At 42.4% G+C, this 15,889-nt stretch overlaps 2 protein-coding genes across 2 annotated transcripts; both read left to right on the top strand.

Annotated features, from left to right (window-relative positions):
* The first annotated feature begins 13,684 nt into the window (after window positions 1–13,684).
* LOC135697386 (glutathione S-transferase 1-1-like) lies at window positions 13,685–14,473 on the top strand. The gene is made up of 2 exons (XM_065217001.1): window positions 13,685–13,854; window positions 13,922–14,473. Exons 1-2 carry the CDS (start codon window positions 13,714–13,716, stop codon window positions 14,444–14,446), a joined length of 666 nt encoding a protein of 221 aa, XP_065073073.1. The 5' UTR covers window positions 13,685–13,713; the 3' UTR covers window positions 14,447–14,473.
* Window positions 14,474–14,905: 432 nt separating this feature from the next.
* On the top strand, window positions 14,906–15,759 carry LOC135697388 (glutathione S-transferase 1-1-like). The gene is made up of 2 exons (XM_065217003.1): window positions 14,906–15,114; window positions 15,181–15,759. Exons 1-2 carry the CDS (start codon window positions 14,974–14,976, stop codon window positions 15,706–15,708), a joined length of 669 nt encoding a protein of 222 aa, XP_065073075.1. The 5' UTR covers window positions 14,906–14,973; the 3' UTR covers window positions 15,709–15,759.
* The last annotated feature ends 130 nt before the right edge of the window (window positions 15,760–15,889 follow it).

The raw sequence follows: 15,889 nt of genomic DNA, 5'->3' as shown, positions 1-15,889 counted from the left end.
TCTGTCTGTCTGTCTGTCTGTCTGTCTGTCTGTCTGTCTGTCTGTCTGTCTGTCTGTCTGTCTGTCTGTCTGTCTGTCTGTCTGTCTGTCTGTCTGTCTGTCTGTCTGTCTGTCTGTCTGTCTGTCTGTCTGTCTGTCTGTCTGTCTGTCTGTCTGTCTGTCTGTCTGTCTGTCTGTCTGTCTGTCTGTCTGTCTGTCTGTCTGTCTGTCTGTCTGTCTGTCTGTCTGTCTGTCTGTCTGTCTGTCTGTCTGTCTGTCTGTCTGTCTGTCTGTCTGTCTGTCTGTCTGTCTGTCTGTCTGTCTGTCTGTCTGTCTGTCTGTCTGTCTGTCTGTCTGTCTGTCTGTCTGTCTGTCTGTCTGTCTGTCTGTCTGTCTGTCTGTCTGTCTGTCTGTCTGTCTGTCTGTCTGTCTGTCTGTCTGTCTGTCTGTCTGTCTGTCTGTCTGTCTGTCTGTCTGTCTGTCTGTCTGTCTGTCTGTCTGTCTGTCTGTCTGTCTGTCTGTCTGTCTGTCTGTCTGTCTGTCTGTCTGTCTGTCTGTCTGTCTGTCTGTCTGTCTGTCTGTCTGTCTGTCTGTCTGTCTGACCCTTGTAGAAACTACTATTACTATTACGGAAACTACTGAACCGATTGGCGTGAAAATTTGTATACAGGGGTTTTTGGGCCGTGGAAGGTTCTTATGATGGTTCGCGACCCCTCCCCCTTCTGCATAACTAAATAACAGAACTAATCAAGCAAATGGAACCAAATTAGGCATGTGGGGCGAGTGTGGGGGTATAAGGAGATAATCATAGGGGGTAGCCCCTTAGATAATAGGGGAGGGGGGCTACGTACAATATAGCATGCTTTTTTTTAAATCGGCGCATAAACTCAAGCTAATATTGAATCCCGAGCAAGACCGGGCACACTCAGCTAGTATTATATAAATCATTACATATGATTGTTAAATTCACTCTTACATAACTCGAAGCGTTTAGTACGGTATGTCCACGCATTTTTCTAACCTAACGCGTTATCTAACCTAATCATTTTCCAGAATGCTTTCACGTACTGGCTGCGTTTGTGTTAGATTAGATTAAATTCAGATTGCTGTCGATCTCGATGGAACTTTGACGACACCTCAGCGAGAGTTCTGCGATGCCATCTTTCGAGGGACAACAATTTGGCTCTGAGGGACATACATAATGGGTTTTACCAATATAAATTACTGATGAGCGCTAAAAATACTTCATGAATCATATTCAAAGGTTGCTTGGAGAATTCCTACTTCAAAAACGGTTTCAAACTCGTAAAAATGCAAAATAACAAAAAGCACCTGCTTAGCTAAAGGGTGATACGGTCAAAATTTGGTCAATATCAACTTGACGTATTTCTTTCAATTTTGCATTTAAAAAACCTGAACACCCCTCATTTTGAAGGTGTGTGTGTGTAGAATGTTGCTCCTATTTTGATTTTGGAATTCACTCTTCAGTTGTCAAAATGCCGTCCAAGCAAGAAGAGCAGCGTATCAAAATTTAGCTCGCGCATCGCGAAAATCCGAGCTACTCGCACGCAAAATTGGCAAAATCGCTAAAAGTTGCCAAATCAACCGTTACAAATGTAATTAAAGTGTTTGGAGAACGTTTGTCGACAGCCAGGAAGTCTGGATCGGGGGGAAATCAAAAACCGGAAGCCGCTAAGACGACAAAGAGAGTTGCCGGTAGTTTCAAGCGAAACCCTAACCTCTCTCTCCGAGATGCCGCAAATAAGCTGGGTGTATCGTCTACAACCGTGCATCGAGCCAAAAAACGAGCCGGACTATCGACTTACAAGAAGGTAGTGACTCCAAATCGCGATGATAAACTAAATACGACGGCCAAAGCGCGATCCCGGAGGCTGTACACGACGATGCTGACGAAGTTTGACTGCGTGGTAATGGACGACGAAACCTACGTCAAAGCCGACTACAAGCAGCTTCCGGGACAGGAGTTTTATACGGCAAAAGGAAGGGGAAAGGTAGCAGATGTTTTCAAGCACATGAAACTGTCAAAGTTCGCAAAGAAATATCTGGTTTGGCAAGCCATCTGTACCTGTGGCTTGAAAAGCAGCATTTTCATAGCTTCCGGGACTGTCAACCAAGAAATTTACGTGAAAGAGTGTTTGAATAAACGTCTGCTGCCTTTCCTGAAGAAACACGGTTGTTCCGTACTGTTTTGGCCGGATTTGGCATCTTGCCATTACGGTAAAAAAGCCATGGAGTGGTACGCCGCCAACAACGTGCAGGTGGTTCCCAAGGACAAGAACCCTCCCAACACGCCAGAGCTCCGCCCAATTGAGAAATACTGGGCTATTGTCAAGCGGAACCTAAAGAAGACCAAAAAAACTGCTAAGGGCGAGCAGCAGTTCAAGGCAAACTGGCTTTCTGCGGCGAAGAAGGTGGACAAGGTGGCTGTACAAAATCTGATGGCAGGGATCAAGCGTAAGGCCCGGCAATTCGGATTTGGAAAAGCGGAAGCCTAACTGAATATTTTTCCTGAATTTTATACTAATTGAACTTGAAAAAGAAATTTAATTTGATTTTTTTAAATAAACGATTTCACCGATTTACACGCGTTTTCCCTTGACCAAATTTTGACCGTATCATCCTTTATGCAACAACTGACAAATTACCCTACATCAATATTTTACACACCAGCTTGAATTACGTTGATCGACGTTACACAAGTTTGTTTTGCTAGATTCTTGAAATTCTACAACGCTTTTTTTCCTCTGTTCGGGACCTAACACCACTGCAACCAGTAATTTGATCTATTGTAATACATCCCGTGTCCTTAGTTTAGTGCATGTCGTATTACTCCATCACTATTCGATTTTTTTACAGTTGTCATTCTCGCATTTATCGCAAGGATCCGACTCTAATTGAAAGGTCCCGCTCTTTTTACCCTTCGGAGTGTTGAAACACCCTCCAAAGGCACGCCCCTTTGTCAGTCAAAATTGGATTCCATAGCAACAAAATTAAGGAATGACACCGATAATGACCATGCATCAGAACCCTAGTCTTAACCACTTCAAACTAGGGAACAACGAATAGAAGATTAGGAATCACATAGGGTAGAGCACTACTTCGGCCTAATCGCCCATTTTGGGCCTATCGAGCAGAAAACTTCAAATAAATCCATGATTTCAGAGTTAACAAGTCAATTATGCGTTTGGTACGATACTTTAGTTAATAAGCTACCGAACGAAGTCAATGAGAACGTGTGGTATGAAAGTTTGCACCCATTATTCCCAAAAACAAAAGAAGCGCTCCCACCGAATCAATTTTTATTTTCATACGATAGGCCGAAGTGCATTCATTGGCGTTTCAATTGCGTTTCAATGCGTTAGGCCGAGTTTAAAATTCGTAGGCCGAGTTTGGCGACAAGAAGCAGTGTTGGACTTTTGACAATATCTCAACGTTTGGTTTCTCGTTTTCAAATCTTATAGTACGTACGGAAAGGCAAATAAATTTGGAAGCCATCAGTAATAATAACATTCCGTTTGGTGCTAAACTGATCTAGATTAAGAAAGACTAAGTGCGTCTTATGCTTAATAGGCCGGAAATGGGGTATTTAACCCTAGATGAAGAATGTTTCAAGATCATTCTCGGTGGGCAAAGCCGAGCCTTGTCACTATCAACAAAGCATAAAAAGTAACAAGGACTAAGATGTGTTCCTTGGATTACTGAAAAATCCTGTTCCCCTAGGTTGAAGTAGTCAGGACTAGGAATCGGTGGTAGATCTTACATCCCGTAACGTACCACGAAAAGGTGATCTACCCACGTTACGGAGACTACAACCACAAGTGACAGACGACTAACTGGCGAAGAAATCAATTCAAATATTATGGTTTGCTGTAATAGAATTTTCTTAGAAGCTTGTGCCATCATCCACCAGGTGGGATAGTATTTTTGTTTTGGTTTTGCACAAAGTTGATTTTGTGTACAATGATTCTTTGACAGTGTGCAAAGAGTGTATATCATTTTGTCATTTTTTTATGCATTCCAGTTTTGAGTAGAGTGAAAGAGATAGAACCAAAACATTCTAGTACATTTGGTGAAAATGCTAGTTCAATCCAATAGTAGTGTTGCCATGTGGTACAATCCAGTAGTAGTGGTGTTGCCATGTGGTACACTGAAAAATTGCAATAGCAGGTTAGTCACCAAAGTTTTCGAGCCGCTCCGTCTGTCACTTCGTTTGTGCTACAACGCTTCCTTTACTTTTAAGAAGTTCTCTGAGCTTCTAGCATCTACAAAGTTGTATGACGTAAATTAATGTTCTCGTAACTTTCACGAATTGCCCTTGACTTCTAAGAAAGTCCCTTTTTCTCTTTTATGCTACCGTTATGGATGATGAGAGCATGAGAGTATCATAGAAATGATAGAGTCAGGGCGGTAAACTGAGAGTACGCCACCTAAATAAAAATCCTGAGTACGGTTCTGCTCTCCGTGCGAATCAAATCACCTCATACGACGTGACTTTTGTCACCTCACTAGTGACAGAGAATCACCCGACTCGCAGAATAGGGTGGCTCAATTGTAAAAGTAAAACAATCCAAAGCAATGCTGCAATGGTGAATAGTTTCAATATCATTATGAAATGCAAGCTCTGATAACCGAATGTCATAAGCGAACGATCGCTAGAATATTTAAACGATTCGACGTATGGTTTGCACGATACCGCAGACATCTCGTATTTCCTTTCGTTTTGTATTAGTATATTTATTAGCTTGATGCGTGCAATGCGCTTGCATAACTAAAGGCGATTTGCGTCTTATGAATGAGAGTCGAAGATCACTACACGCCCATAAAATCTAACTCCAATTTGAGTTCCGCTTACCCAGGCTTGGTTCCATTTGATCAATATTTACTTTAAAATGATACTGTTGTTGGAAATGTTGGAAATCACCTTGAATCCCTCGCACTACAACCCTGGAATGGTCATCATCTTTGCATACAGTCCATTATTCCTTGTGTCGTTGACTACACTACAACTGCACTATATCCAGAACAGATAGGCAGGAGCTCGTTGTTTACGGCGTGGTGATCTCAGCAACATCTACCAAACACACATAGGCTACGTGGTGGTGAGCTACGATCGGCCTGCGGGAGAGGATAATCAGCCGTTATCTCTTATCGAGATCGTGGCCGAGTGATCGATCTGTTGGAGCGGGATGGAACTAGCGAATCCCAAATTCATCGCACGTCAGCTCAACCTGATCGTCGCGGGGAGATGTAGCTAATGGCTATCGATGCGCCGGTGAAAACGGTTCGATCGGGGGAACCATACGCAGTTTTTTACACTAAGGACTAGAGTTAAGTAGTAGTAAATAAATGTGTTTCGCGTACTGAGTATTTAACCGTACGACACGTGTGCTTAGTTCAATAAACGAGAAAGGCCCCGGAACCCTATCAAACGTGGTAATTAGAAGACCATACTCAAACTGCAGAGGAGAAGCCAGATTATGAATGCGTCATCCCTATGGAGCCATAAAGGTTCAAAAATCCCTCTGTTGTTGATCGACCACTTTTCGAGTAGGTATTCGTGAAAATGAATTTCTTGTCGGTCAGAAATAAGTCTAGTGGAGTAGTAGGATTATTTGAAAGTTTTCCATCTTTCAAATTTAAGTGAAAACTCTCCAAATGGAACACAGCATCAGTTTCGCTGAAACCCACTCCTTGAGCTCATACTGAGCCATACTCAGCCGATTTTTTTAGGGGTCACAAATCAGTATATTGCGGTTAAAATAATAAATTTGAACGGGACTGCAGTTGTTGCGACCGCCGAGTTCGACCGCACTGGACTGTACTGGAAAAACTTATTTTTATTTAATTCTAAATAAATTAATATTTTAATGTTAATTGTTAAAATGTACGTATGTACTTCAAACTTACATTTTATTCTTTTAACAGATTAAAATTTAACAAATTTACATTTAATATTTAATTTATGGAATGAAAAATTTAACATAATCACTTTATTTATTTATGACTAAGCATCAACAGGCGTTATTGACCCCAATGATGTAACCTAAACTAAACATGAAAAGTACTAAAACTAAACTGATCTAGAAAAAAAACGAACTAAACCTCCGACGAAGCAGCTGGCGAGTCAGGTCAAAGTCAAATAGTGCGGAGACCCTATTGAAGAGTCTCTGTAAACCGAGCTGTAAACCACCGTTTGCGCAGCATTGAATTATTCCGTAGAGCTTTGGGTTGACCATTGATGTCAATTTGCTCAAGGAGAACAGGGCAATCGGTGCGTCCTTGCAAAATATCTGCAATTAGCAATGCCCTTGCTGTATCTCTTCGGACTGACAGGGGCTCCAGATGGATAAGTTGCAAACGACTTTCGTAGCTAGGCAATCGTCCACGGCAGTTTACGTAGCGCATATCTCAGGAACCATCGCTGAACAGACTCAACTCTTTCGACACCGTTGTTGTAGTGAGGAGTCCAGATAACCGAGCAGTATTCTAATATGGAGCGAGACAACGATTTAAGGCAGTAGATATTTTGGCAATCCTGAAGATAAATCCTAGACTTCTTGGAAGCTTTGTCGACGGCATACGAGATGTGCTGCTTGAAAGAGAGTTGTTTTTTTTTTGTTAATTATTTTATTGGTACAGGCTCCATCGAATAAACTTTACAGAGCCAAGTTATCATTTTCTTTATGCATTATAAATGTCTTCAATCTAAAATTAAAGAATTTGACCGATTACTCGCGGTCTTCTCGAGGTTAGTGGATGACAATTGTTTGGATCGGGAGAGGGAAAAGGAGATTTGGAATATGATTTATGATTAAAAAATTTCACTATTTCTAAAACATATACTTAATCTCGTACTTAATCCTATCGACGTTATATCACACCTATCGACGTTATATCACACCTAGGTCCTTCATTTGGCTGACGCGCTCAATTTCAGTGCATATCAAAACATACTTAAACATAATAGTCTCTTTCTTGTGCGAAAAAGAGATAACCGAGCATTTGGACGGGTTAACTCGAGGGTTAACCTCCATATGATTTAGAATACACCAATCACCAACAGCATTCAACTGACATGGAAGGAAGTAACAGTCTTCTTTTGAGTGAATTCTAAGGAAAAGTTTACGGTCATCTACGTAAGGTAATCGTGGTTCCTCAATTACTAGATTCACGTCGTTGAAGTAAATCAGGAAAATCAGTCGTCCCAGGTGACTACCTTGGGGTATGCCGGACGTGGCAGCGAACATACGGGACTGGTGATCACCAATGACAACAGTAAGATAGCGATCGGTGAGGTACTACTGAAACCATAGCAAAAGGCAGTCATGGATACCAAGCCTGTCCAGTTTTGCGATTGATATGCGTTTATTCAATTTATCGAAGGCTGCAGATAAGTTAGTATAAATGACATCCGTCCGAGCACGATCCAACATACTGTTAGAGATGTAGGAAGTAAGGCACAGCAAGTTAGTGGCAGTGGAGCGACCAGCCATGAAACCATGCTGGTCGATACTAATATACGGCTTACAGTGAGCGAGTAACGTTTCCATAACAACGACAGCAGGAGACAGCAAACTGTCCAAGTGCGTTTTAAGGATTGTACGACGAATTGAGTTTCGAGGAAGCACTGGAAAACATCTCGGGATTGATGTCAATTCTGCTCATGGTTTGGCCAGAGAGTTGTTGACGAAATTCGCTCGTATGCCATGGTGGATGGGTCGTATGATGATGAATCTTTTTCGGAACGTGTCTATCAATGATATATGCCAAGAAATTGGAAATAGTTTGAGCGGCGGACTCACTGTCAACGGTGTCTAATAAGTCGTCCCAATCTAAACTGGAGAGTAACTCGGCGATACTACCAACAATCAATACGAAACTAACGATTTTAAATTGGCTCACTACTTGACTAGCCTATTGGTCCCAAGCAAACGATTAACGTATCCCATTCTAGTCAAAATTCTAGTACTACGCAATGTTTGTTTTGATTCGCTATGAAAGTTTGACAGATAAAATGAGGGGTTAGTGGATTTTCCTATGTTTCGAGGGGTGAATCGATTAGCTTGGGACCGAAGAGAGTACCAGAGCTGAGCCAAAAAGTTGAGCACCTTATTTCGGGACCTTCTAGTCTTAAGCAAGCACCACACGGGCAAAAATATTGTCAATACTCAAAAGTATTGACAATCATATTGATACAAATATTGACGACGGAAATATTGATGAACATATTGACGTAAAATTAGAAAAGTTTGATTTCATGTTTCAATATTTCCCCTCATTTTCTCCTTCTGTTTGACTACAGCAGCAGATGGTGCCTGTTTCTTGGCAACTTTTGTCAAGGTGGTTGTGATTTGACTCGCAATATTCCATCGGATACATAAATGTTAGTGAGGAGCGACCCTGTATTGATGAACCCCAGAAAATATTGTAGAAAATATTGACATGAAAGTATTGATGGAAACATTGACAAAACTTCTGTCGTGTGGGGTGCACTTTAGAGTTACCTCTATGATACCACCATGGTAGGCGTTGCGAAAATCGTAGGAAAAGGTGGCAGGTGAAATATTAAAATCATGCATCAGCTTAGTACTTAACGTCACCAGTAGCGGCGGGTGGTGCCGATCCAATCTCACCAGAGTAGTGGGCGCCTCGCATAAGAAAGGGGCTATGTCCTGTGCGGGTACAAAACAAAGATCCAAACAGCGGTTGTTCTGGTTAATATCATGATTGATTTGAGAAACAGTTGCCGAGCTGCAATTGTCCAGAAGGAGCGAAGCGTTGGAATGGATGACAGAGTGATCCATATCAGTATAGAGGAAGCCGTTGTAATGTTTTTTTTTTCATAAAAGCACCGGGAGATTGAAGTCACCAAACACCCGATCAATTCTCCGATCAATTCTCTACAACTTCTCAATTCTCTAGTCCAATCAATTCTCTACAACTTTTTTTTAGATACAATTTTGATACAATAAACGGTTTAAAAGCTAGAATTTATTGAAAAATTCATATGTGAAAACATATACGTCCCTTTAAATAATTATTTTTGAGTAAATGTGGGATGAATAATACGGTTTTTATCACCGTCTTCGACTAGTTGTACAGACTGAACTATTTTACTTATAAACTAGAAATTACTACTAATCCTATTTCTAAAAACGTTTTTAGTCAAGTTAAAATCGAATTCGTCACAGACAACATTGAACAAGCGAAGACACGAATCGAAAGGGTTGTTGTAGCCGTAGTTTGTTCTGTGGTATGGGACTGCTATTAAAGCTGAGCTCCGAAACCGTCGAGGAGGAATGTTGAGCGGGATCTGTGCGAGAAGTTCAGGGCAATCTATAGATCCTCCAATGAGATCGAAAATTGTGTGGCAAGCACAATTATACTTTATGCCCAGGGAAGTCGAGAAAATGTCCAACCCGAAAGATTCCCTCGACCGGACCGGGAATCGAACCCTCCGCCTCCGGTTTGGTAATACCGTGCCTTTACTGACTAGGCTATGAGGCCCCTGCCTGGTTCTCCCAGCAGCTGGTGCAATTCGTGGTTCATCCGCCTCCTCCACGATCCGTCATCCATCGGCACTCCACCGTAGATGGTACGCAACACCTTCCGTTCGAAAACACCAAGGGCGCGTTGGTCCTCCACGAGCATAGTCCAGGTCTCGTGGCCGTAGAGGACCACCGGTCTAATCAGCGTCTTGTAGACAGTCAACTTCGTGCGGCGGCGAATTTTATTCGACCGGAGCGTCCTCCGGAGTCCAAAGTAGGCACGATTCCCTGCCATAATGCGTCTTTGAATTTCTCTGCTGGTATCATTATCGGCGGTCACCAGTGAATCCTCTATTCTATTTATCACATGAAAGATTATTTACCGCATAACAACTAACAAACTCTCTTCTGTTCTTTCTAAGGACCAATGTCGCAAACGTAAACATTTACGTCTTCTGTGAATTTCTCGAAGATGCAAACTCGCTCAAGTAAACTACCACACGATTATGTAGATTGTGATAGAATTAGTGGCTCACATTGGTAGACTTTAAAATAGGGAAATTTTACGAAAGAAGACATTGTTTACGTTTGCGACATTGGTCCTTATGAACGCTCTGAGATGTTGAGTGCGATCAGGAATGTGGGTGCTTCGAGAACACCGATAACAATCAGGATAACGGGTTCTTTCGGATCGAGCAGCAGCAGGTTTGCGGTACTTGCTTGGATACTTGCACGGATGAGAATCATTAAATTGAGCATCTTCCCTAGTAGCACCCTTGTTATAAATTGGTCTTGGAAACTTATATACGACTTATTTCAGTTATAAACAAGGGTTCTTATTACGGGTTTCACCTCACGGTGAAAACGAAGTGAAGTGAGCAATTGTCACTCACGGTGAAGTGATTACCGTGTAAATCAAATGGGAATCACTGCAACTTTTTGGGACAGAATTGTGCTACTTGGGTTCCGGGTGGGAGACTGAGGTGCTTGGAAGAGAAAAGAGTTTGTTGGTTGGGAGCGGTATAGGAGGAGTACCGGAGTGCGGCGAGTGGTTAGGGGGATTTGCGAGGTCGCTGATATTCAGGCAGATTAGAGCGATTGGAGTGTGTGGGTCAGAGAATGGGACGATGGTCATGGACCAGAAACAGAGGAGGGAGGGGACGAGTATTTAAGCCGGATCTATTTGGGAATGGAAAGGAGAATTCAGATTTGCTGACTTGACCCCGGGGGTGAATTCTAGTTCTGTTCTTAAAGAATTATTCCAGAAGTTGGATGTTTCCAGTAGCTGATCGGCTGCCAACTGGACGGAAGATTGGTAGGTGAGGGCAGCGACGATGTTAAATAAGAGACGCGCGAAGACTGAAGCCAAAAGTTCCAATCGAACCGTCAAACGCGGTTCCAATTGAGCAATGTAAATAAACACGAGCGCTTCACGAAGAAAAGCGTGAGAAGTATTGAGATTGGGGTTGAATTTAATTGTTGAGGTTGGTTGTCTTTATTAAGGCGATTTTCAGCCAGACTCTGGTTAACTGTTGAGATTTAAATAATTATAATTAAGTTTGCGTATTAAAAGTGAAATTGGATAGGGAATATTATTGTTATTCACCGGCTGCATTCTCGTTATGTTCTCACGAAAAAAAATTGTGTAATTTTTAAGTTTTTATTTTTCGAACAAAGTTTGTTTCTCCAAAGTCATCTCGTCTAGAAAATCATCTCGTGAAGGTTTCAATTCAATGCAAGAATTGCCATTACATTTGTTTAATGAAACTTATGCAGAGGATGTAATAAATCCAACCTTCCATTGGACGTAAGAGAAATTTGTTTTGTGAGCTTGAGCTTGAGCTTGAGCTTGATTGACCGCCCACGGTTGCTACTCTGTTACTGCCAGATCAGCTGTAATTACGCAGAGAACCAATAGACGATGCTTGGGACTAGCAATCATCCTCAATGTGTAAAAACTGGTGATCTTAAATTAGGCAATACCAGCGCCGGCCGCGCCCGAACACAGGTCAAGAAAGGAATGGGAAGGATTGTGTTGACATGACACTCGCTTTGATGGAAGCCGAGAACACCTCTGCACTTCCACGAGGAATCACTGGGATGTTGGATAAGAGGGTTGGGTTTGCAGCAGGGTTCGTTTTGGTAAACGATAAGCTGAATTGATGTCCTAACGATCATATATCGCGAAGGAGCTTGGGACTAAACCCAAGGTCTTCTGCTCAGTAAGCAAAAACGTTTGCCACTAGGCAGACGAGCACCTTTTTAATCACCGAGTTGCTGTCATATTAACAAATAAAACGATTGACGAATCTTGAATGTGGATGGGCCTGAGATTAGACTCATGATGTTCTGCTCAGTAAGCAAAAACGGTTGCTCTAAGGCCACCGAGCCCCTCATATCACATAATACCGTGCTCAAATTTGTGTATCCATTCAAACCCGGAACCAACGACAACAACGAGTTTCGCAAAATACACGATACACAAGCGATTTTACCATAAATCTCTTTGATATGTAAGGACCTGGGACCGCGTTTTTCTGCTCAGTAAGCAGGCCACTGTAACCGACGATCTTTCAAATCCGAAAACTAAAAACTACGAAAAAGTACTTAGGCCTTCATTAAGTTCCACTTTCACGCGACGTTCAATGACAGGGTCCTATCCAGGATTACATCTGAAAAATCCAAATCTGGCCAACGCCCACCTAAACCTGTTCTAATCCACCTGAAATGACTAACGAATGGAAGACTTTGACTACCCAGCCATGCAATAGTCTCATTCCGTGCCTTATGGCAACTTGATGATTCTATTGCGCTCATCTTTTGGCACCACCCAGGGGAGACTTGGTCCTGTACCCAATGCTTAACTTATCTCCATTCCACTTAGCTACTCGCAATTTCTTGTGATATAGTGGGCGGAATATTATTATATGAGACAATTCAATGCAGACGTCTTTCCAAATTTGGCAGATCGACAGGTAATCGGTGAGTTACCACGATAGTTGCTATTCAACAACTCGACTGTTGTGATTCAAGAATTGCAATAAACACTTCGAGAATACTTTTGGTTTTAAGGTTGATTTTATTGAAACTCAATACGTCAGGTTATCTTACGAAGACATGGTACAATATCGATAGTTCATTATTTAAATAGTTCATTTCTGCTTCACATTCTCACACTCCCTATCTCCCTATTGCCTATATATGAGATAGCACACATTCAAATACTACTAGCAAGTTTGTATGCAAGAGGCAAAGCTTCTAGCTGACCACTAAAGCTTCTCCATTCAATATTGCATACAATACCATATGCGAATAACAGTTACGGCTCGCATCTCTCATGTTTACACTGACAATTGTCATCCGATGTGTCAGTACCGATCTATCAGTTGAATGGTAAATTGTTATTGTTTACTCCACAAGACGATGGTGATAATATCACCGCAGTTTGTTTCTCAACATCGACAACGTCCCATCGTCAACGCCTGCTATGATAATTTCCCATTGCAGACGCCAACGAAATGACGTCATCGAGCTATCGATCAACTACCCTGGTTATCGCCTGGTACCTTATAGCACGATGCTAGGAGGCGAACCGGAAAAATCGATGAGCTACCTCTCCCCCATAAGAGAAATTTGTTTTGTGTTTAGTTGAGAAATACAACATAATTTTGTCTGTCAATATCGGTTTAAAGACTATCGACTCCGTAAAGTTATTTTTTTTTTCTTTTAACAGTGGAGTCTTACCAAAAAACCTTAAGTATAAAAAATCTTAAAAAGTTCAAAAAATTCGTCCAGTTTTTTGGGTGCATGTTCCCAAGATTTTACCAGTTATGTTTGAAAAACTATTGGCAACCCTGGCTATAAGCAAGCTGTGGTGGATTTATTTACCAGCCATCTTCGGTGGTCAATTGCCAAAACAAATATTTAAAGATTATGACAACGCTGCTGAGAGACAATCTACTACAGATGCGCAGCGAAAAACACCTTTTCGGCTGATATTACCTCTGCTGTCAAGTAAATCGTCTCTGTATTCACACGCAAAGGCACCCCTTAATCGAAAGCAATTCAACCAATCGACCGGTCGCTATCTCATAATTACGAAACTTATGCACCACTAAACCTACAACCTATGTGTATGTGGATGGTTGGGAACAATCTTATCGAAAGCGGTCCTCAGTCGAGTACTGATTGGGTTTACAAGCGGACGGAAAGATTCTCTACAGCAATGGCACTGGATTTGTATTACATGCCACTTTCGGCTCCCTGCCAATCGATTCGCCTTTTGGCCAAGGGCATGAATTTGCACCTGAACTTGGTCTTCTTGGATCTCTTCAAGGGCGAACACATGAAGCCGGAGTTCCTCAAGGTAAGTGTCGTGTTTCACAACCTATTAGTGTCAATATAGTGACGTTTGGGTGTTCCTCTACGTTCAGATCAATCCACAACATGTGATTCCAACGTTGGTCGACAACGACTTTGTCCTGTGGGAATCGCGTGCCATCCTAATCTATCTGTGCGAAAAGTACGGCAAGAATGACAAGTTCTACCCGCGTGACCCGAAGAAGCGGGCCGTCGTCAACCAGCGGTTGTACTTCGACATGGGAACCCTGTATCAGCGATTCTCCCAGTACTACTATCCGGCAATTTTCGAGGGTCAGAAGTTCGAAGAGGAAAAGTTCCAAAAACTGGAGGAAGCTTTCGATTTTCTCGAAATCTACCTCGGACAGAATACGTACGTTGCGGGCGATAAGGTCACCATTGCCGATTTCTGCTGCTTGGCGTCGATCACCACTATGAAAGTCTCCGCTGGCATCGACTTTTCCAAGTACGGCAACATCGAACGTTGGTATGCGCTACTGGCTGAAGAAGTGGCTGGTCATGATGAGGTTTGCGTCCAGGGAGCACAGGAATTTCTGCCATTTTTCCAAGCCGCCCGTAAGGCAACCGAGGAGCAATAGTTGAGTTTAACTGATGTGAAATGTGTGAAATAAAGTTACCCGAGAGATAAGATAAGCGAGTGTGTTTCAATTGATTCACGCTTTTGGGTGATCTGCCAAACAATGCAATATATATAAACTTTGTATACTTTAGGCACGGCACATCAGTGTCGGAAAAGAGTGTTTCTTGAATAACTTTTTGCTTGTGTTCGGTCTGCATTTTGTTCCTATTCACTTTTCTACAATAACTCCAGATGAATTTGAAGTAACGTATTCAGATCAGACAACGTTAGAAATACCTATTTTCAAGAAGAAAATGTTCCACTGATTTATCTAATTCCAATCCATCCTTAAATCGAAGTCAATTTAGACTATCCGTCACTATCTGGTGGTTACGAAACTTATGCACCACCAAATCCTCCACCTGTGTATGTTGATAAAGTAGGAGATTGTTCGTTTTCGGAACAATCTTATCGCAAGCGCCCATCAGTCGAATACTGGTCGGGATAGCAAGCGGACGCACAACTTATCTACACAATCGAACAGCAATGGCACTGGACCTGTATCATATGCCCGCTTCGGCACCTTGCCAATCGGTTCGCCTGCTGGCAAAGGCCATGAAATTGCAGCTCAACCTGATCCACTTGGATCTGTCCAAAGAAGAACACATGAAACCACAGTTTCTCAAGGTAAGTGTCCCGTTCAGCGTCGATTTGTACCACCCGTGTGACCTTTGATTGTTCCTCTACGTCCAGCTCAATCCACAACATGTGATTCCAACGTTGGTCGACAACGACTTTGTCCTGTGGGAATCGCGTGCCATCCTAATCTACCTGTGCGAAAAATACGGCAAGAATGACAAGTTCTACCCACGTGACCCGAAGAAGCGAGCCGTCATCAACCAACGGTTGTACTTCGACTTGGGAACTCTGTATGACCGGTTCGCTGACTGCTACTATCCGCTAGTGTTCGAAGGTCAGAAATTCGATGAAGAAAACTTCAAAAAGCTAGAGGAAGCTTTCGGTTTTCTCGAAATCTACCTGGGACAAAATACGTACGTTGCGGGCGACAAGATTACCATTGCCGATTTCAGCATCTTGGCGTCGATTACCACTATGAAGGTCTGTGCCGAGATAGACTTTTCCAAGTACGGCAACATCGAACGTTGGTATGCGCAACTCGCCGAAGAAGTGGCCGATCATGATGACGTTTGCGTCCAAGGGGCCCTGGGATTCCAGCCACACTTCCAAGCTGCCAAGAAGGCGGCCGAGGAGCAAGAATAGAGTTTAGCTGAAATAAAGTTACCCCAGAGGGGTTTTTTCGTGATAAGATAAGCGAGGTGTGATGAGTGTGTATTTCAATTGATACGGAACTTACCTTTACATATGTAGGGATCACCCGACCAACGTGTTTTGTTTTATCGCTTCGAAAAAAAAGTGATTACCATCGGTCTAACAGGGTCTG

Source organism: Ochlerotatus camptorhynchus, unplaced genomic scaffold (genome assembly GCF_037179485.1).
Source record: "Ochlerotatus camptorhynchus isolate MF236.1 unplaced genomic scaffold, CSIRO-AGI_Acam_v1.1 ptg000070l, whole genome shotgun sequence".
Lineage (NCBI taxonomy): Eukaryota > Metazoa > Arthropoda > Insecta > Diptera > Culicidae > Ochlerotatus > Ochlerotatus camptorhynchus.
The sequence above is the reverse complement of the archived record's forward strand: the minus strand, read 5'-3'. Positions and strand labels throughout refer to the sequence as shown.